A 23,758-nucleotide genomic window follows, 5' to 3' on the forward strand; every position below is an offset into this window, starting at 1 on the left:
TCTTGTGGTCAATCGATAGAATAGAAGTAATACTAGTGAAATAGCTAAGAATTTGGTCGATTGGAATACTGTAACTGGCCTAAAATGGGAGTCAAAGTTGGCAAAATCGCCGATTCGTAAATATCGCTGACACATCAAAATTCGCGAGAGCATAATTTTGTCAATTTTCCATCAAATTTTGTACTTTTTGCTTTATTACCTTCACAAAAAAGATTCTCTACCATTTCATAAGAAAAAATAACATTTTTTTTTTTTTAAATTCTTGGACACTGGGGCACCACTTCAGATTTTGGCCTTGGACCCTGAAGGAGTTAAACTTTATGTACACTTTCCATTAGTATACATCATTATTACTGACCTTAGCAAATTTTCTATCACACTAAGTAACTGTAATTAATAAAAGCTGGGACAGGTTCATAGCTGCTGTTGAGCTTCATAAGTGGAAAGATTTCACACAAATAACAATAAATTAACTTACCATTCAGTGACTCAATAGTTGTCACATTATTGCTCATGTATGCATGAGGAATCTTGGAGAGATGCACTATACAGTAGCAAAAAACTACATATCATAGCCATGTGTAATAACACTACTTCTACATCAAATCTTCACATAGTATTAGCTACTAAGTTAGGGAATTATAGGATTAGGAACTTACGGGCAAGCTCTACTTCCAGGTTGACACGTGTGGTGGTGCGTCGAAAAACATTCTTCAAGAGCCGAGCAGTTTCGGTGAGCCTGCAAAGCCAGCACAGTGTTACTAGGGAAGCTCATCTCAACACTAATAACTAGCTTAGTCTAATTCACAGAAATTATTTTTAATTATAAAAATAAGAGTTAGCTCTACTAGTGATGAAACATGTTTACCAGCATAAGTTACAATGATGATGATACAAAAGATACTTATGATCAAACATGTTGAATGTATTGTGTTGCCATCATGAGTTACAGTGATGATGAAACAAGAGAATAGAAAAATGTGAGGTGCAACTTAGCAATATTTACACAATATTCAGCAGTTGTAGTTACCTTCCAGGAAACACATGCAGCTCTTCTTCTTAAAATCTGATGGCTACTTCTCAACTAGTGCACATAATTTTGTCCAGAAAAAGGCTATAAAGTTAATTTATTTAGATAGATGAATGAATTAACTACTGTATATAAAAAACACAGAATGACATGTGATTGACTGCTTCCCATCTTGTTACCCTGAGATATGCTATATTTATTGTTTTATTTTAATCGGGGGAAAAGCACTAAGCCCTTAGGGGTTAAGTAATGTATGGGGAACAGGAGGCATTCAGATTCGATCCAAAGAAGGAAAGGAAAAGTCCAGCTCCTTGGATCAAAAGCTTCAAGGCACTTTCCTTGAGGGGTGAAGTATGCTATAAAAACTAGTACAGTATTCCAATTTTTAAGGTAGAATATCTTTAACATATATTCACTTAATTAATACTTGCTTTCATTCCAAAAATATGCCACAGAATGTGACTTAACCCTTAAACTGTCCACACGTAGATATATGTTCACATGCGGTGGGCTCCAAACATAGATCAATGTTTTATTTTTCATTCCTTCAAATTTGGTCGCCTAGACATGAAAGTATGGGTCTGTGCACTCAGCATACGCACTATGAACAAAATAGGGGACCACTTAGTACCTTGTGGGAGCAACAGTTCAACCGAGCGCCAACTAGAGCAAATAGCGTGGCAAACACCAGTGATTCACTGATGTCATGTCATATTAACACTCACATTTTAAGAGGAAAGTAAAAATAGGTTACCTAAATGCATGAGTGGGTGTGGGTGGGTGTGTGTTGGACCTGACTAGCTTGTGCTACTGGGTCAGATGTCGTGCTCCTTCTTTCAGTGGATGTGACCTGACTAGGCATTGGTCTAAGCTGGGGGGTGACATGGACCTGCTTTGCATAGGCCAGTAGGCCTGCTGCAGTGTTCCTTCTTTCTTATGTTCTTATGTATTTGGCTGGCTGGCTGGCTGACTTTGGCTGTCTCTGTCGGTATCTGTCTATATCTCTGTCTATCTATATCTCTGTCTGTATCACTGTCTATATCTCTGTCTCTCACATGTACATAATGTAAATTACCTAGGATAACCGAAAACTTCCAGGCCAAGTGTTATACGGTGTTTGTAGATATAAGACATAAATAAACACGACACAAATAATAGCTGTGCCACTTGCTTAGCAATCAGGGAGCGGCCCATACACCACAAACCAACAGGCAGACAGAAAGACAGATAAGCAGAACTAGACAGACAGACAGGCAGACAGATAGACATACAAAGACATGTTTGTGTGCAAGAGCAAAAACAGCTAAATTCAAATCCAAATACCTACAAAAACCTCTCACAGTGACAAGCATCTACAGAGTACCACAGTCAAACATTAGCCGTTTTAGTGAAAACCTAGGAAGTATGATAACTGATGCATACATGAATAAAGAGCACCTACTACTCTCAGGTGACTTCAATATAAATCTCCTGCAAGACCAGGACCCACACATTATTGAATTCACAAACACTATGAGTAACTGCTTGTTGCTACCAACAGTAACAAAACCTACAAGAATTGCAGAGATTAGTTTTTCCCTACTAGACCACATCTGGACCAACACCATATCCCCTTTAAAATCAGGCATAATCACAGATAATACCACAGACCACTACCCTACCTTTCTCATAACTAATCTAGGTAAAATACCCCAAGACACTACTAAAGTCACTTTTAGACTTCATAATGAGGCAGCCATTAATAACTTCACAACAGCAATGACAAACATCGACTGCCACAATGAGCTAGAAATCTATACAGATATTGAGGAATGTGTTAATAATTTTCTAAGAAGGACCCAATACCTCTATAATAAGCACTGCCCTAAAAAATAAACAGATGACAGCTAAGAGACTGAACAGTCCCTGGCTAACACCCAGCATCCTCAAATCCATAAAGAGATAAGATAAGATTTCGTTCGGATTTTTAACCCCGGAGGGTTAGCCACCCAGGATAACCCAAGAAAGTCAGTGCGTCATCGAGGACTGTCTAACTTATTTCCATTGGGGTCCTCAATCTTGTCCCCCAGGATGCGACCCACACCAGTCGACTAACACCCAGGTACCTATTTGCTGCTAGGTGAACAGGACAACAGGTGTAAGGAAACGTGTCGAAATGTTTCCACCCGCCGGGAATCGAACCCGGGCTCTCCGTGTGTGAAGCGGGAGCTTTAGCCACCAGACCACCGGGCCACCATAAATACAAAGCACCTATTTTTATTTCTTTTTTATTTATTTATTAATTTCAACATGATACATTGAAGTACAAGGAAATACAGTGGTTAAGTGTAACATGCCAAAGCCCCTTGTATGCTGAGCATTATGGGCAGGCTTAAAATTAACTTAAGATTAACTAAGCAATGATATATTCAGTGGTAAACATTGTTGTAAACAGTTAACAATTAAGCACAAATTAGTGTTTCAAAGACAGGTCATATGGTCATTTACTGTGTTGCTGTGCATTCAGTAGAATGGAGTATTCTGTTAGATAATGTAATTAAAAATAACAAAGTTTGATTGGGTCACAGGTTAAACATTTATGAGATACAATTATTCAGTATTTATTTGGCTGTGGGTGAGTAAGTGATTTTTAAGAAGAGACTTGAATTTATAAACAGACAGTGTTTCTTTTATATTCACAGGTAGTGAATTCCAGATTTTTGGGCATTTTATGTGCATTGAGTTTTTGCATAGTGTGAGATGGACATGAGGAATATCAAAGAGTGATCTGTGCCTTGTGTTATGGTCATGTGTTCTGTTGAGATTGGTAAGGAGACGTTTGAGGGGAGGGTTTATATCCGAGTTAAGTGTTCTATGTATGTAGTAGGTGCAATAATAGGTATGGATGTTTTGTATGGTGAGTAGGTTTAGAGTTTTAAATATTGGAGGAGTATGCTGCCTGTAGTGGGAATTTATCATCATTCTGACTGCAGCCTTTTGTTGGGTAATCAATGGTTTGAGATGGTTTATTGTTGTTGAGCCCCATGCACAAATTCCATAGGTGAGATAGGGGTAAATAAGTGTGTGATATAGGGCCAGGAGGGCTGACTGTGGAACATAGTACCGTATCTTTGATAGTATGCCTACAGTCTTGGAAATTTTCTTGGAAATTTGTTGTATATGTGTTTGAAATTTGAGTCTATTATCAAGGTGGATTCCTAAGAATTTTCCCTCTGTGAGTTTTGTGATAGGTGATCCGTTTATCATTATGTTAAGAGGGATGTCTGTAGCTCTGTTACCAAACTGAATGAAGTAGGTTTTGTCAATGTTGAGAGTAAGTTTGTTAGTCCTCATCCCGGTACACCTACCATCCGACTTACGACCTGCTCGACTTACGACCACTCGACTTACAACCGTGTTTTTTATGCAAATTTCTGGGAAATAAACAACTACATGTATTTGTGTTGTACACAGTGTTTATCCTAAACCTTACAGTATAAAATACAGTACTAACAACATAAAAAGCAAAGTAAAACATGAAATAAAACAATAAAATAAAGTCATTACAAAAATTTTTTGCTGATATTCAGTAGTAAAGTTCGACTTACGACCATTTCGACCGGTTTCTCGGAACCGAACTTGGTCATAAGTCAGATGGTAGGTGTAGATATTTTCTGTAATTCGATATTCACAGTATTGGCTTGCATGACTGGGTTTCGGTGAGAGAAGACGAATGTAGTGTCATCTGCAAATAGTGTGGGTTTGAGTAGTTGCGATGCATTTGGTAGGTCATTTATGTAAATGAGAAAGAGAAGAGGGCCAAGGACACTTCCCTGTGGGACACCAACTGTAATTGGCTGTGCGGAAGAGTTTGTTTCATGTGTGTACACATACTGGCTTTTGTTGCTGAGGTATGACTTTAGGTAGTTGAGGGAGTGCCCTCTTATACCATAGTGTGACAATTTTATGTGGAGCAAGTCGTGGTCAACTGTATCAAAAGCTTTACGTAAATCAACGAAGATTCCCAGTGGGACTTCTTTTTTCTCTAGTGCAGTGTATATTTGTTGTAGCATGTGTATAATAGCATCATTCCTATTTTTATTAGGCCTGAACTCAAACTGACAGGGGTTGAGTATGTTGTGCGAGATGAGATAGGAATAGATTCGCTTATGAATTAATTTTTTGAAGATTTTAGAGAGAGGGTGTAAGTTGGATATTGCCCTATAGTTATTCAAATCTGTTTGGTCTCCTCCTTTATGGATCGGAGAGACCCTCGCTATTTTGAGAACTGCAGGGAAGGTAGAGGATTCGATGGATTTGTTAAAGTGTTGCAATGATTGGTGACAGTACTTGCGACACTTTTTTGTATATAAAGGGTGGTAAGGTATTTAAATCTCCCGTCTTGTTTTTTAGTGTGTTGATAATAAGGGACACTTCTATTGGGTTAGTCGGAGACAGGAACAGTGTGTTCGGGTAGTTGCCAGTGAGGTAGTCATTGGGTGGGGTATTTGAGCTTGGGATTTTATTGGCAAGGTTTTTTCCTGTGGTGGAGAAAAAATCATTGAGTCTGTTTGCTGTTGCAGTTGGTGGGAATTGGGGTTCATCTGGCTTTGTTAGTTCAATTGCGCCGTTTCGTGATATCTTTTTCGTTCCTAAAATTTATTATAGGGTTTTCCAGGTCTTTTTTATATCACCTTTTAAGTTGGATAATCTGTTCTCATAATACAATTTTTTTGCCCTTCTTATCAGGCTGGTTAGGATTGACGAGTAACTTATTGTTTGGTCTCTGGTTATGTGACCCTTTCTGTACTGTTTTTTGTAAAGGTGCTTTGTATTTATGGATTTGAGGATGCTGGGTGTTAGCCAGGGACTGTTCAGTCTCTTAGCTGTCATCTGTTTAGTTTTTTTAGGGCAGTGCTTGTTATAGAGGTACGTATTGGATCTTTTTTAGAAAATTATTAATACTTTCGTCAATATCTGTATAAATTTCTAGCTCAGTGTGCCAGTCAATGTTTGTCGCTGCTGTTGTGAAGTTATTAATGCCTGCCTCATTGTGAAGTCTGAAAGTGACTTTAGTAGTGTCTTGGGGTAATTTGCCTAGATTAGTTATGAGGAAGGTAGGGTAGTGGTCTGTGGTATTATCTGTGATTATGCCTGATTTTAACCCTTTCAGGGTCCACAGGCCCTCTCAGAGACTTGTTCTCAGGGTCCCCCAAATTTCCCCCCCCAAAAAAAAAAATTATTTTTCTTGTGAAAAGATAGAGAATCTTTTCGCAATCATAATGACACCAAAAGTATGAAATTTGATGGAAAACTTACAGAATTAGGCTCTCACGAAGTTAGCGGTCTTAACGATGTTTACGCATCGGCAATTTTGCCCACTTTGAGCCCTATTTTCGGCCAATTCCAATGTACTAGTCAACAAAAATCATAACTATTTTGCTAGAACTCCATTTTTTATAACGAATATGTACAAGAAACCACCCATTTACCGATTTCAACTATCCAGTACAGTGGTCAGAATTTAGCAATTTTGCCAATTTCACACAAATTTCAAAAGATGCCAATTTCCAAATAGGGTCCAGAATAAACAAGAAAGACATTCCTGGCACTAAAATTACATTTCCAGATGTGGTCTAGTAGGGAAACACTAGTCTCTGTAATTCTCATAGGTTTTGTTACTGTTGGTAGCAACAAGCTACGTGTGGGTCCTGGTCTTGCAGGAGATTTATACTGAAGTCACCTGAGAGTAGCAAGTGATCTTTATTCATGCGTGCATCAGTTATCATACTTCCTAGGTTTTCACTAAAATGGCTAATGTTTGACTGTGGTACTCTGTAGATGTTTATCACTGTGAGAGGTTTTTGTAGGTAGTCTTTGGATTTGAATTTAGGTATTATATGTATTCCCCATACACAAATAACCCGCACATAAAAGAGAGAAGCTTACGACGACGTTTCGGTCCGACTTGGGCCATTGACAAAGTCACACTAACCAGAGGTGGAGCAGGACGGCTATATATAGGCAGGAAGAGGTGGTGGTGGTGGTGGTGGTAGTAGTGGTGGTGGTGGTAGTAGTGGTAGTAGTGGTAGTAGTGGTAGTGGTAGTGGTAGTAGTGGTGGTAGTAGTGGTAGTAGTGGTGGTAGTGGTGGTAGTGGTAGTAGTGGTGGTAGTAGTGGTGGTAGTGGTAGTAGTAGTGGTAGTAGTAGTGGTAGTAGTAGTGGTAGTAGTAGTGGTAGTAGTAGTGGTAGTAGTAGTGGTAGTAGTGGTAGTAGTAGTAGTAGTAGTAGTAGTAGTAGTAGTAGTAGTAGTAGTAGTAGTAGTACAAGAATTGTATATAATACCAACAAGATGAAATTAAGACACATGCACAACACCCGGGCATCCCCCTCGTAGACGCTTCGCCATCCAGCCAGCCACTGGATGGCGAAACGTTCACAACAAAGACAACCAGACGCCGCACATGTGTCTTAATTTCATCAGTAGTTGTAGTAGTAGTAGTAGAAGAAGAAGAGGTAGTAGTAGTAGTGGTAGAAGTGGGAACTAAGGAAGATGAGCCAGTCAAATACAAAGGAAGGGGAGCACTGCAAGAGAGCTAGATGCCCACAGAGGGAGAGCAAGCGCACAGAGGTGCGTGAAAGGGGAAGTGGTGAAAAAATGAAGAAGGAACAGAAACACGAGACAGGAGAGAGAAAGACAACCCAGAGGAGAAAAGGAAAGAGGAAAGGGGAAGAGGAAGAAGAAAAAGAAAAAGAAAAAAATGAGGATTCAGGTTAAGTCACAGGTGTTCTGAAGTTTGGAGCATTTTACAATGTAGTGGGAGAGGAAGGCATCTACAGAGATGAAGCCAGGGCTAAGGAAAGTTGTGTATTAGCGAGGATTCAACTAGACGGCGACTGTTCAAGTTGGAAGTAGGGAAGACAGTTTTAGCAGAAGACCAGTCAGTAGGATGGCTATGATCTCTGACGTGACAGAAAAGAGCATTGTTAGTGTCGGCAAGCCTAACACTATTTTTGTGCTCCCTAAGTCTGTCAGAAAGAGATCGACCAGTTTCTCCGAAGTATTGAAGAGGACAGGAGGAGCAAGAAATAGAGTAGACACCAGGAACATCTGTAGAGGGAGGAGAGATATGAACGAGATTAGTGCGAAGAGTGTTAGTCTGGCAGAAGGTAAGCTTGATGTCTAAGGGACGGAGAGAATTGTTGAGATTAGAAAGACCGGAAATGTAGGGAAGGCAGAGGATAGAAGAGTTCCCATGAGTAGAGAGTTTGGGAGAGAAGAAATTGCATTTAGCACGTGAGAGGGCAGAGTCTATGAAATGGGAAGGGTAGCCAAGATGGGAGAACGAATTATGAAGAGTGGAAATTTCTGCTGGAAGGAACTGAGGATCACAGATGCGGAGGGCACGGAGAAAGAGGGAGATAAGAACACTTTTCTTGACAGGGGAAGCATGATAGGAAAAGTAGTGAATGTACATGCCACTGTGCATAGGTTTACGGTAAACGGAAAAGGAAAAACCTGTACATGTATCTGAGCGGTGGACATGGACATTAAGGAAAGGAAGCAAGGAATTAGATTCCCATTCAGCTTTAAACTTAATGGAAGGGGCAAGATTATTAAGAGCTTCAAGAAAAGGTTGGAAGAGACTGGAGTCATAAGGCCACAGAGCAAAGATGTCATCCACATAGCGGAGCCAGAGTGAAGGTTGCACATCGAGGGTAGGAAGAAGAACAGTCTCGAAGTATTCCATGTAAAGATTAGCAAGGACAGGAGAGAGAGGAGAGCCCATAGCGACACCGAAGGTTTGAGAATGTAATATTTCCCTTGGAAGGAAAAGGAGTTAGAGTCCACACAGAGGCAGATCAGATCAAGAAAGACATCAGTGGGGATAGGGAGATGAAGAAACCCTTCATGGGCCTTCTCTCTAAGGAAATCAAGGACATCATCAAGAGGGACATTGGTGAAGAGGGACTCAACGTCAAGACTAAGCATCTTACAGGTTGGGAGAGAGCGAACCCGTTCAATGAAGTCTTGAGAGTGACGGAGGTGGGCAGGAGAAAAAGTACCAAGAAAGGGAGTGAGGGTTTTGGCCAGCCAAGAAGCAAGAGAATAAGAGACAGAACCTCTAGAGGATATGATAGGACGAAGAGGAATATCAGGTTTATGAGTTTTGGGAAGGCCATAGAAATAGGGAAGAGAGGGACAGATGACACGAAACCATTGAACAAGGTCAAAGTCAAGAGGACAGAGGTCGGAGAGAGTCCTTAGTTTTTTGTTGAAAGTTCTCTTGATGCGATCAAGAGGGTCGGAAACGAGAGGAGTGTAGGTGCGTGAGTCAGAGAGCAAGACATCAGCTTTATGGAGGTAATCCTCGCGATCAAGGATAACTACCGAATTACCTTTGTCAGAAGATAGTATGACAATGTTAGTGTTGGATTTGAGAGAAGAAAGGGCAAGTTGGTAATGGTGTGGAAGGTGGTGATTCTTAGAAAACAGACTAACAAGAGCAGGAAGGAGAGCACCACGAAAAGTGGACAAGTCAGGAAGATTACGGAAGCGAGATTGACGAAAGGAATCAAAAGAGCTAATCAGGGAAATACCAGCGCGAGGAGTAGGCGAAGTGGCAAAGGAAAGGAAACTGGAGGCAAGACAGAGCCCCAACCAACGATATACAGGTACACCCCTTCCCCCATCCCCCCATCCCCACAGGTACGTCCAGCAGGAACCCCACCAACCCAGGGACCAGGGAAGCAGGAATCGCCCCCGCACCCCAACCAGGCAGCAGGAATCCTTAACCTGTAAATAGCTGTCAATAAAGCTAGGGATCCTTAACCTTGTCAAACCCTGTGTAAAAAAAAAAAAAAAAAAAAAAAAAAAAGAAGTTCAAGCTCATATTGAGAGAGTGAGACAGAAGACAGATTAGTAACACAGTCAGTGAGGGAGAATTTAGACCAAGGGCTAGCTGAGATGAGACATTGAAGTTTATTTTGTAGTTTGGAAGAATGAATTTGTGCATTCAGGCGAGCAGTGTCAAAGGCAATGGTAGAGAGGAGGTTACAGAGATCCTGTGGTAGAGCCGCAAAGAGAGCACGTTGACGTTGACGGAAAGTAAAGAAGGCATCTTCAACCTGTGATTTAGTAGAAAGAATGAGCTGTTGAAGTAGGAGATGGGCATGATCAGGAAAGGGAGTGCCCAGTGGGTTGGTTTTCAGGAAGTGGGAGAAGGAAGGTGGCAGAACTTGTTCAGCAAGACAGTCACGTAGGAAGCGAAGCTGATTCTTACGATGCCGGGTAGCAATAAGAGCAGCCTCATAAGATCGAAAGAGGGGTTTAAAAGAGGGAAGAACATTAAAAAAGTTGGAGAGAATATGACGCTTAACTGCGGGGTCCATAAATAACAAAAAGGCACAATACCATGACTGAAACGATACACAAATAACCCGCACATAAAAGAGAGAAGCTTACGACTCGAACAGTCGCCGTCTAGTTGAATCCTCTCTAATACACAACTTTCCTTGTATGAACCTTAGCCCTGGCTTCGTCTCTGTAGATGCCTTCCTCTCCCACTACATTGTAAAATGCTCCAAACTTCAGAACACCCGTGACTTAACTTGAATCCTCATTTTTTTCTTTTTCTTTTTCTTCTTCCTCTTCCCCTTTCCTCTTTCCTTTTCTCCTCTGGGTTGTCTTTCTCTCTCCTGTCTCGTGTTTCTGTTCCTTCTTCATTTTTTCACCACTTCCCCTTTCACGCACCTCTGTGCGCTTGCTCTCCCTCTGTGGGCATCTAGCTCTCTTGCAGTGCTCCCCTTCCTTTGTATTTGACTGGCTCGTCTTCCTTAGTTCCCACTTCTACCACTACTACTACTACCTCTTCTTCTTCTACTACTACTACAACTACTGATGAAATTAAGACACATGTGCGGCGTCTGGTTGTCTTTGTTGTGGACGTTTCGCCATCCAGTGGCTGGCTGGATGGTGAAGCATCTATGAGGGGGATGCCCGGGTGTTGTGCATGTGTCTTAATTTCATCTTGTCGGTATTATATACAATTCTTGTACTACTACTACTACTACCACCACCTCTTCCTGCCTATATATAGCCGTCCTGCTCCACCTCTGGTTAGTGTGACTTTGTCAATGGTCCAAGTCGGACCGAAACGTCGTCGTAAGCTTCTCTCTTTTATGTGCGGGTTATTTGTGTATCATTCCAGTCACGGTATTGTGCCTTTTTGTTATTTATATACGTATTCCCCATGTTCATCCCTTGTGCAAGTATTAGTGATACATTCTAGTTCGTCTGAGTAGTATACAGCTGTGCCACCCCCTTGTTGATCTGGCCTACAGTTGTGTATGACTAACCAGGAATGGCATAGATAACTGTAGTATCAGGCTTTAGCCAAGTTTCGGTGAGAGTAATGATGGACATACTGGCATGCAGGGAATTTAGTAATGCTATGAGGTCATCGTAATGCTTGCTTAAAGATCTGATATTGTAGTTAAAGACAGTTATGTTGTTGTTGGCTCTGAGAAGTGCCTTTGATTGTTCTGCTGTGTAGTAATTACAGTTACTGTTTGATTCATTTAAGTCATTCAATAAGAGGTTGGTATCAGGATCAGTGCTTGTAATCATAAGATTTATAGTGAATCTATAGTTAGAATTAAGTATAAGACAAAGTAAATATTCTAAAGCTAAAAAATAGCACCTGAATTATTTTAACAAAAGTAAAAATATGAGCTAAGGTAGTTCTTTAAACCTAAAATAAAGGAGACAATATAAAAGGGACTAAAATAATTTGTGATCAAATAAAGTGATGATCAAATAAAGGAGAACATATAAAAGGGACTAATATAAGTTGTGGTGAACAAATAAAGTGGTAATGAAATAAATGAGCTTGGGAATATAATGGCAAAATAGTGAACTTATTACACTTTAGCACCTGAGAATAGCACCTTGATTATTTTAACAATTGTGAATATATGAACTACGGTAGTTATATAAAGCTAAAATAAAAGAGAAAATATATAAGGGACTAAAGTAAGTAATGGTAAACAAAGTTCAATGGACAGATAGTCACTATGATATAATATTGATTTGGGAGCAAGATCTGATTTGTAATGTATAATAAGTTGAGCAATTAATTGCACTATAAAAAGTAGAGAAATATGAGGTAGTTGGTACTAGCTAGTAAAAGATAGTTTTGGGACTCACACAATAATGTAATTGGAATATACACTAATTGCACACACAATATAACAGGGACTAAAAACGTAGTGGTAAACAGTATTAAATGGACAGGTAGCAACCATGAATAACATTAATTTGGAGTAAGATTTGACTTGCAACACAAAATTATGAGCAATTAAAAGCAATTAAAAAGTAAAAAGTATTTGAGGTAGCTGGTATTAGCTAGTAAAAGAAAAAAAATAATAATGCACAATAATATAATAGTAAGGTACACTATATGCACCACACGTATATATGTGTTAAGGACACTTATCTAATCTGGTACAGAAATGTCAGCTTTTCTAAGGAAGGTAGAGAAATCATGTTCATTAGAGATGGTATATTGTTGTCCTGTTGTTTTTCTAACTAGTATTTTCCCATCTCGAGTGAAACACTGATGTATTATGTTTTCCTGTTTAAGTTTTCTCAACCTGAACAGAAGGTTTTGACGTTTTCTCGTTAGACACTTGTTGATGAACACTCAGTTTTTCATTGTAATTGCTGATTTAATTAAGTCCTTTCTTTTATTATATGAATGAAGTCTGATCATAATACTGTGTTTACTACCTTGTTTTCCTAACAAACATATTTCTTTGATTTCATTGTTTTGCACAGTGACTTTTACGTGGTCATATATTATCCTGATAACAGTTTCTTTGCACTGTTCTTGGGTTATGTCATTAGGAATGTGTGGGCTGTTTATTATAACTGCATCAGACAACTTATCTTGTTCAACTTATCTAGGGTTGTTATTTGCTAAGTGTGACTGGCTATAGCTGTTTTCAGAGTATTTTTTGTGTCAGCACTTCCCGATGTAATCTTCTCTTCAAGGTTTTGGATCTTGTTCTCGAGGTTGGTTATCTTGGAATGGGTCACATAACCAGAGACCAAACAAAATGTTACTCGTCAATCCTAACCAGCCTGATAAGAAGGGCTAAAAAATTGTATTATGAGAACAGATTACCCAACTTAAAAGGTGATTACATATATAAAAAAGAACTGGAAAACCCTATCAGAAATTCTAGGAACAAAAAAGATATCAGGAAATAGTGCAATTGAACTAACAAAACCAGATGAACCCCAACTCCCACCAACTGAAACAGCAAACAGACTCAATGATTTCTTCTCCACCATAGGAAAAAACCTTGCCAATAAAATCCCAAGCTCAAATACCCCACCCAATGACTACCTCACTGGCAACTACCCGAACACACTGTTCCTAGCTCCGACTAACCCAACAGAAGTCTCCCTTATTATCAACACACTAAAAAACAAGACGGGAGATTTAAATATCTTACCACCCTTTATATACAAAAAAGCATTGCAAGGGCTGTCACCAATCATTGCAACACTCTCTAACAAATCCATCGAATCCTCTACCTTCCCTACAGTTCTCAAAATAGCGAGGAGTCACCGATACAAAAAGGAGACCAAACAGACTTAAATAACTATAGGCCAATATCCAACTTATACCATCTCTCTAAAATCTTCAAAAAATTAATTCATAAGTGAATCTATTCCTACTTCATCTCCCACAACATACTCAACCCCTCTCAGTTTGGGTTCAGGCCTAATAAAAATACGAATGATGCTATTATACACATGCTAGTACAAATATACATTGCACTATAGAAAAAAGAAGTCCCACTGGGGATCTTCATTGATTTATGTAAGGCTTTTGATACAGTTGACCATGATTTGCTCCACATAAAATTGTCGCACTATGGTATAAGAGGGCACTCCCTCAACTACCTAAAGTCATACCTCAGCAACAGAAGCCAATATGTGTACACAAATGGAGCAAACTCTTCCGCACAACCAATTACAGTTGGTGTCCCACAGGGAAGTGTCCTTGGCCCTCTTTTCTTTCTCGTTTACATAAACGACCTACCAAATGCATCACAACTACTCAAACCCACACTATTTGCAGATGACACTACATACATCTTCTCTCACCCAAGCAAAGTCATGCTAGCCAATACTGTAAATGCCGAATTACAGAAAATATGTACCTGGATGATGACTAACAAACTTACTCTCAACATTGACAAAACCTACTTTATTCCATTTGGAAACAGAGCTACAAATGTCCCTCTTAACATAATGATAAACGCTTCACCTATCACAAAGCTCACAGAGGGAAAATTCTTAGGAATCCACCTTGATAATAGACTCAAATTTCAAGCACATGTACAACAAATTTCCAAGACCGTAGGCATACTATCGAAGATACGGTACTATGTTCCACAGTCAGCCCTCCTGGCCCTATATCACTCACTTATTTACCCCTATCTCACCTATGGAATTTGTGCATGGGACTCAACAACAATAAACCATCTCAGACCATTAATTACCTAACAAAAGGCTGCAGTCAGAATGATGATAAATTCCCACAACAGGCAGCACACTCCACCAATATTCAAAACTCTAAACCTACTCACCGTACAAAACATCCATACCTATTATTTTACCTACTACATACATAGAACACTTATCTCGGATATAAACCCTCCCCTCAAACGTCTCCTTACCAACCTCAACATAACACATGACCATAACACAAGGCACGGATCACTCTTTGATGTTCCTCGTGTCCATCTCACACTATGCAAAACCTCAATGCACATAAAAGACCCAAAACTATGGAATTCATTACCTGTGAATATAAAAGAAATACCGCCTGTTTATAAATTCAAGTTTCTTCTTAAAATTCACTTACCCACAACTAAATAAATACCAAATAACTGTATCTCATAAATGTTTAACCTGTGACCCTATCAAACTTTTTTTTTTTAATTACATTACCTAACAGAATACAGTACTCCATTCTATTGAATGCACAGCAACTCAGCAAATGACCATATGACCTATCTTTGAAATACTCATTTTTGCTTAATTGTTATTTGTTTACTATAATTTTTACCACTGAATATATCATGCTTAGTTAATCTTAAGTTAATTTTAAGCCTGCCCATAATGCTCTGCATACAAAAGGCTTTTGGCATGTTACAGTTAACCGCTGTATTTCTTTGTACATCTATGTATCATGTCCAAATTAATAATAAATAAATAAATATAAAGGCAAGGTTCCCTCCAGCAGAGCACATTCATCAAATGTCACTTATCTGACCCTTGTCATAACACCATTCAAGGCGTTTCATACTCCAGCGTGTCTAAAACATTGCTGGGACCTATAAATACTTTGTATATATTTCTAGACAATAGTAAATGACCAGGGCAGGTGAAAATGTTCACCTGTCAGTGTGACTGTTACAATTTGGGTACTATTTCAGTACATAATAAGAACATATTAGTGTCAGAACAAAGATTGGCTATGAAATCACAAGAACTATTATAGATTCTAATTATCAGAACATAAAAATTATATAAAAATAAAAACGAGAAAAAGGTAAATTGGCAACACTTCTGCAAGCGGCAAGACTGGATGTTGCTGTCAGGTGAGCATCTAGAGCCAACTTCACGGTCTTATATCTCAGTAAGTACCGGTCCTAAAAATTTTTGGGGGGTCTTATACCACACAGAAAATAGCCCTCTTTAATTTAAAAACAAAAAATGATTTTTTATTTTTCAAAATATTCAGAGTGCCACGCAGGTGAACATAGATCTACGTTTGGACAGTTTAAGGGTTAAATGTAGAATGAGAGGATGCTCATCCTTTTCCTTGTATTTATCTAAGAGAGGTGGCTGTTTACAAATACAAAAATATTGAACTAAATATAACCTGAGGGTTACATTCCCCAGAAATGTTATGAATGTAAGACTCCATAAACAAGGTTACCCTATCTTATTTAATTGGAAAAAGTGAATTTGGTTCACAGGTCAGACAAAATGTAAGGGGGAAATAAAATAGTTTTGTTGTGTACCACACAAATAAACTTTAATGCTTCACAAAAAAACAATAAAAAACAAAAAACTATATTACAAAATAGTCCCAGCATCTTTACTAGCTGTCAGAGCAGTGTTAAGTACTTTTGTGAATGAACTATTGAAAGAGAAGAGGAGGAGGAGGTAAATGAGGAATAGTACTGTATATAGTAAATGTAAATAGCAGAAGACCATTAAGGTTATTTGCTGAGATGGGCTAACCAACTTTGTAAATACCTCTACTTCTGTTTAGATAGTAGAAGTATGAGCAGTACAGCACAAGGCTCTCTTCCCACCATTTTCCTCTGGCTATACTGTCAGCTTCAAGAAGTGGGAAGAATGTTACTATGCCTTATTATAATCAAGAATATACATTCTCTGCATGTGGGGAGTCTTGACAACCCATGTTAAACCCCACAAGTCCACAAATGCACATCTACTTACCTCAAAAACAGTGACAATAGGACTGTCTTGAACTTTTACCTCAGTATGATTTTTTCTCCCCACATCTTCTTTCTCACTTCCCACTCTCTGTGAGCTCAAATTAGGACAAGTCATCAATACAGACAACAGTTCATGTGGAGTTGTACTTACCTGAATTTGCAGAAGTCAGTTCATAGTTCCTGGCCCTGCTTTTTAATGCTTACTGGTCAATTCTACCATTTTTTGACCTCCAGGGTCCAATTATATGTATCTAGTCTTGATATAGTGTATGGCATTTGCCTCCACTGCTACATGATCTGGAGCATTCTACTCCCCCCCCCCAAAAAAAAAAAAAAAAAAAAAAATCCTAATGTTCCAGTAGCTCATTTGTAACTTCAGTTTCCATCTGTATTTCCTGCCTTTACTCTCTATAAGCCTCACTTCTAGGCCAGCTGTTTCACTCTTCCTATCACCCAGGCAGTTTTCCTCATAGATCAGGATCTGTGCCTATTTGCTCTACCATTAAGGCTACTTGGAAGCTTAAAGATTAATTAAGTCTGACACTACAATGTTAACTATTTTTACCTTGCATCCATTTAGAATACAACAAATCATATTGTATACCTCAATATTCGTATGTCCTTATATTCATACAACTTGATATTCGCCCAACCTTTTTTTTGAGAAAAATTTGACTTGGTATTCGGACGTTGCCCTGATATTTGACCTAAGCAAAACAGTCTATCTGGACAAATTCCGACAAAAACAAAGCATCACACACTCAGTCTCTGAACTGCTTTCGTTTGTTAAGCATCATTTGTACAAGCTCTGTGGAACTTTCTGGCATTTCACTGTTATTCTGTGGTGTCTTCTAAATATTTTCATTGAAAATAAGTAATTGTGGCCCCAAAAAGGAATAGTGATACAAACAAGCCTAAAATAAAAGCAGTGAGGACAACAACTGAAGTGAAAAAAGAACTCACTGCAAAGTGGGAAAGTGGAACACGTGTGTCAGACCTGGCCACTCAATACGGTATGGCAAGATCCACCATATTGCCCATATTGAAAAAAAAAACCAGGTAATAAAAGGAGCTAATGTGGCAAAAGGAGTGAAGATTCTTTCTGTGAAAAGGTCACAGATAATTGAACAAATGGAAAAGCTTTAGTTAGTATGGATTAATGAAAAATGGATTAATCCAATTTACATTATTTCTTAGGGGAAAAATTTATTAAGTATTCATACAGCTCACTATTTGAATAGCCTCCTAGAACAGATTAAGTTTGAATATTGAGGTACCACTGTAATTGGGGGTGTTGATCCCCAAAACCCTCTCCAGGTAAACTCTCACACACTGTATCACTGGGAAATAGAATCCAGTGTCTCCACTGAGTAATATGCATGTGTTGACTCTACAGGCATCTAACCACCAGTCTCTGCACAGATTAATAATAATAATAATAATAATAATAATAATAATGTTTATTTCAGCATGGTACATATTTGTACAAAGGAATATAATACTTGGGTGTACATGCCAAAAGCCCCTTTATATGCAGAGCATTTTGGGCAAATTTAACCCTTTCAGGGTCGGCAGGCCCTCTCCCAAACTTGTTCTCAGGGTCGGAAAATATTTGAAGAAAAAAAATTGTTCTTATGAAAAGATAGTTTTTTCTAAATTTTATAGGCTAAAAAAATTTGTTTTGCCATCAATACTTACTGAGATATGGAGGCGTGAAGTTGACAGAAATTGACCCACATACGGCAAGATCGCCGACTGCCGATCACTTGGTAATCATTTATTTTGTTTTTTCTACCTTTTTCTATTATTTTTTAATATTTTTTCTTTTCGAGTAACTTTTATGGCCTGTGAGACCAACTTGAGCACTATTTTGTAAATATTCACTCTTTCTGTACTACACAATTACTGCACAAACACTTATTATATTGTTTACAAAACATGTTTACACAAACGAATAAAATAAAATGTTGTTTATTAAAATTTTTCTATATTATATATACACATATATACAGTCACTGGACATGTTCTTAGAAGTTCTGCAGCCTGTGGAAGTCTTGGAAACACGGTGTCATGCACAATGGTGTCTTACATTCCTCACACATAAAACTAGTGTCTCTGTGTTGTTGTGGGCATTTTTTTTGTATGTGCACAGACGTAACACCTTCTGAGACTTTTTCTTGAAAGCAGTAACAGGCAGTTAGTTTCATTAGGAAATGGTCACCATGCTTCAGACGACAAGGTAGTTGCTGATAATTTTGTGGGCGGTTTTCTATTGCAGGTGTTGTTCCTTGGTACTTGATTATTATTTGTCTGATGACAGACAAACAAAATTCGCCATATGGTGGTTTGTTTGTGGTCCTCATCTTATACATATTATAAGCATTGAGCATGGAAATGTCCAGAAGATGGAAAAAGAGTTTTATGTACCACTTATAACTCTTGCGAACACAATCAGCAAACCCAATCTGCATATCACATTTGTCCACTGAATGCATATCGAGGGTGTAGTCAATCATAGCTGCAGGTTTTAGAATGGGTTCATTGCTCTCTCTGTGCTGCCTGCCAGTGTCTGCCATTTCATTAGGGTGAACTGATGACAACAGTGTGACATCTCGTTTGTCATGCCACTGAAATGCCATGATGTCATTGGCAGCAAACGCCTGCACCTCACCTCTATGAGTGCCAGTGTCGAACCTGAGCATATGTTTACAATTTCCATGCACTGTACCACACACATCTGTCATATTCACTCACAAGAAATCACTGAGTAAGGGGCTTGTGTACCATTTATAAGTATACATGTATAATATATGCCCTTACCAAGATATGGTTCCATCACTGTTCTAACCACAAAATCAGAGATATCCAGTAACTTCCTGGTATCTCACAATGTATTACTTCCAGTGTACACAATTATATCCAATACAAGACCACTGTAGCAATCACAAAGCACAAACAACTTTATACCAAAGCATTTCCTCTTGTTTGGTATGTACTTCTTGAATGACAATCTTCCTTTGAACAGAATCAAAGACTCATCAATAACAAGCTCCCTGAAGGGATAAAAATACATATTGAATTTCCGTTTCAGATACACAAACACATTCCTAATCTTATATAACCTGTTGTTTCTGTCAGGCCTGGTTTTGTCTGAGAAGTGAAGCATACGTAATAGCACATATCGATTCACTCCTATTATATCACAGAAACCTGGGGTTGCAATCAGGCGGTCTGCTGACCAGTATGATTTGACACTGTGCTTATACACATGTGGCATAAGCATTATTGTGGCAAACAAAAGATACATCTCAGCCACAGTTGTCTCCTTCCACTGGTGTAGGCGTGATTTTGGTGAACGTATTGTGTTTGCCATGGTGTAGTAACTCAAAACATTCCAGTTCAGTGGCATTGTTCTGAAGCGTACAAGATACCATGGCAAACAAAAGATACATCTCAGCCACAGTTGTCTCCTTCCACTGGTGTAGGCGTGATTTTGGTGAACGTATTGTGTTTGCCATGGTGTAGTAACTCAAAACATTCCAGTTCAGTGGCATTGTTCCCAAGCGTACAAGATACCAATCCCAGGTGCGGTCTGCTGGTGGGTACTGGATACTGACAGGTGGTTGTGGCTGTGGAGGCTGGTGTGGTGGGTGGGTGGGGGATGGTGGCCTTTGTTGTAGTTCAGCTGAGTCAGCGGCGTGGGTGGCAGCATGGCCCACTGCTGGTGCCTCACGGCTGGCACAACCACTACCACCAACAGATGCATGCACATTTTCCATCCCAATTGCAACACTATCGTCTTCATTTTCACTATCTGTTCCTGTTGTACAGCCAAGGGATGTACTTTGAGATGTACTCCTTCCCCTTGGAATAGCATATGGCACACTACCAGAGTGCATATACTTTCATATATACTGACACTTCACTGGAGAATATTCTACTTCACTCTTGCTACTGGAACTGTTTTCAAGAGCTTGGAGTTCATATTCACTATCACTATCATCACCATTGCTCACATCTGAGTCCTGGATATGGGAAAATACGAGTTTCCTCTTTCGTTCTGGTACAACTGAACGTGAACAAGATGGCCCAACACCAGAGGTGGAAGGCTGAGGGTCATCTGGATTTTCCTCACTATTACTGGTATTATGGTCATCAGTTTCGGTCACAACCTCATCAAAACCTTGAAACTGATCTTCACTGACACTTCCTTCTGTATTAGAACTGTCACTGGGGAACAAAAGTGTCCCAATTTGCCGAGGAGGGAGGAGTTTCTTACTGCAAGGCATGGTGAGCAAGGTGTACTAAAATGGCATTCCCACAATGCACCACTGGGTCCCCGAATTTTTTCCTACTGGGCACATTGACCACGCAGACCCATTCTCTCACATCTAGGCCTACCAGCTCTTTCCCGTTTAATTTGAAGCCGTTAGAATTCACGCATACTAGTACGGCACCAACCCTGGCACATACGCCGTACTAGTACGGCACCAACCCTGAAAGGGTTAAAACTAATGTAACCCTTTGAGGGTCGCCAGGCCCTCCCAGAGACTTGTTCTCAGGGTTGCCAAATTTAATTAAAAAAAAAAAAAAAAAAAATCTTACGAAAAGATAGAGCATCTTTTCCTGATCATAACGACACCAAGAGTATGAAATTTGATGGAAAACTTACGGAATTATGCTCTCACGAAGTTAGCGGTCTTGACGATGTTTACGCATCGGCGATTTTGCCCACTTTGAGCCCTATTTTCGGCCAATTCCACTGTACTAATAGACAAAAATCATAACTATTTCGCTAGAACTCCGTTTTTTCTATCGAATGAGTACAAGAAACCACCCATTTACCGATTTCAACTATCCAATAAAGTGGTCAGAATTTAGCAATTTTGCCAATTTCACACAAATTTCAAAAGATGCCAATTTCCAAATAGAGTCCAGAATAAACAAGAAAGACATTCCTGGCACTAAAATAACATTTCCTCTGTTCATTAGTCACATCCCCAGTCCCCTCTTACATTTCTTTTGCTTTCCATTTTGATTTTTTATTCTCACAAAAAAATAAGATTTACTGTTATGCAGACTACTGCATTAGTGTAGAAATGGTATAAATAATATCGGCGTACTTGTGAAAGAATATTAGACTCACCAGTTGACGTGTATTGGACGCTTAGCATGATTTGTTTACTTTTGAACTTTGGTAAAAATCAAACATTTCTGCTACTTTGAGCTCAATTTCAAGGTACTTTTCATTGTAAAACCAGTCAAAATCATCTCAATTTCTGTAATATGTCTTCCATTCTATACTAGAATACAACAATAAATACCATACGAAAATACAGTGCAAAGTCACTGTTTTAAGCCAAAAACACCTGGAGAGAGTTCCTGGGGTCAACGCCCGCGCGGCCCGGTCTGTGACTAGGCGTCCTGGTGGCTCAGAGCCTGATCAACTAGGCTGTTACTGCTGGCTGCACGCAAACCAACGTACAAGCCACAGCCTGGCTGGTCAGGTACTGACTTTAGGTGCTTGTCCAGTGCCTGCTTGAAGACTGTAAGGGGTCTATTGGTAATCCCCCTTATGTATGCTGGGAGGCAGTTGAACAGTCTTGGGCCCCTGACACTTATTGTATGGTCTCTTAACGTGCTAGTGACACCCCTGCTTTTCATTGCGGGGATGTTGCATCATCTGCCAAGTCTTTTGCTTTCGTTGTGAGTGATTTTCGTGTGCAAGTTCGGTACTAGTCCCTCTAGGATTTTCCAGGTGTATATAATCATGTATCTCTCTTGCCTGCATTCCAGGGAATACAGGTTCAGGAACTTCAAGCGCTCCCAGTAATTGAGGTGTTTTATCTCCGTTATGCGCGCCGTGAAGGTTCTCTGTACATTTTCTAGGTCAGCAATTTCACCTGCCTTGAAAGGTGCTGTTAGTGTGCAGCAATATTCCAGCCTAGATAGAACAAGTGACCTGAAGAGTGTCATCATGGGCTTGGCATCCCTAGTTTTGAAGGTTCTCATTATCCATCCTGTCATTTTTCTAGCAGCTGCGATTGATACAATGTCATGGTCCTTGAAGGTGAGATCCTCCGACATGATCACTCCCAGGTCTTTGACGTTGGTGTTTCGCTCTATTTTGTGGCCAGAATTTGTTTTGTACTCTGATGAAGATTTAATTTCCTCGTGTTTACCATATCTGAGTAATTGAAATTTCTTATCGTTGAACTTCATGTTGTTTTCTGCAGCCCACTGAAAGATTTGGTTGATGTCTGCCTGGAGCCTTGCAGTGTCTGCAATGGAAGACACTGTCATGCAGATTCGGGTGTCATCTGCAAAGGAAGACACGGTGCTGTGGCTGACATCCTTGTCTGTGTCAGATATGAGGATGAGAAACAAGATGGGAGCGAGTACTGTGCCTTGTGGAACAGAGCTTCTTCTCATTACGCACTGTGTGCTGCAGGATTTTTTTTTATACTGCGCATACTGACCACATAGACCCATTTTTTCATATGTAGGCCTACCAGCTTTCTCTTGCTAGATTTGAGGGCACTAGAATTTATGCATACTAGTACGTCAAAAACCTTGGCGCATAAGCCGTACTAGTACTGCCGAAACCCCGAAAGGGTTAAAAGTATTAAGGCAATAATAATACATATGGTCATTAGGCGAGTTACAATGAATACAAGAGACTTGAATATTCTATTAGGTCATGCTATATGGCTTTGATAAATTTTGTAGGGAAGAATTACAATTTTTATTATTAACCTTAGGTGAACACAATGGAGTGATTAACATTTGCGGTGAAGACAGATTTTGTATCGAAAGTAAGTATATACACACTGTACTGATTATAAAGTTTTACCTATGTTTATGACATTGAGCAAATGCATGTGTAGTTTTTACATGTGTACAGTGGTACCTTGACTTACGAGTGCCCAAACGTACTATTTTTCCGAGTTATGAGCAGTCGCTTTGTCGATTTTTTGCTCTGAGTTACGAGCAGGCTTCAGATACACCGCCACTAGTTGGCACAGCAAATGCCACAACATCTGCTCAGCATTGCACATGTTTACCTTGGTTGGAAGCCTCTTTCTTGTGTTGTGCTTGCATTCTGTGCTTTTTGTGCAATTATTTTGCCAAATTTCTTTTTTCCAACCATGGGTCTTAAGAAAGTAAGTGCAAAGGACAGTGCTGAGAAGAAGAAGAG

At 39.4% G+C, this 23,758-nt stretch overlaps 1 protein-coding gene across 10 annotated transcripts in view; it reads right to left on the reverse strand.

Annotated features, from left to right (window-relative positions):
• The window catches only part of ATP8A (ATPase phospholipid transporting 8A1), an 817,844-nt gene that overhangs the window by 54,374 nt on the left and 739,712 nt on the right, over positions 1 to 23,758 (reverse strand). For 9 of the 10 annotated variants that reach the window (XM_070092196.1, XM_070092203.1, XM_070092201.1 and 6 more), the window contains one exon: positions 660 to 739. The exons of the other annotated variant lie outside the window; for it this stretch is intronic. In XM_070092196.1, coding sequence (XP_069948297.1) covers positions 660 to 739 — 80 coding nt within the window. The remainder of the gene's footprint in view (positions 1 to 659; positions 740 to 23,758) is intronic. 10 annotated transcript variants of the gene reach the window in all.

Source organism: Cherax quadricarinatus, chromosome 38 (assembly GCF_038502225.1).
Source record: "Cherax quadricarinatus isolate ZL_2023a chromosome 38, ASM3850222v1, whole genome shotgun sequence".
Taxonomy (NCBI): Eukaryota; Metazoa; Arthropoda; class Malacostraca; order Decapoda; family Parastacidae; genus Cherax; species Cherax quadricarinatus.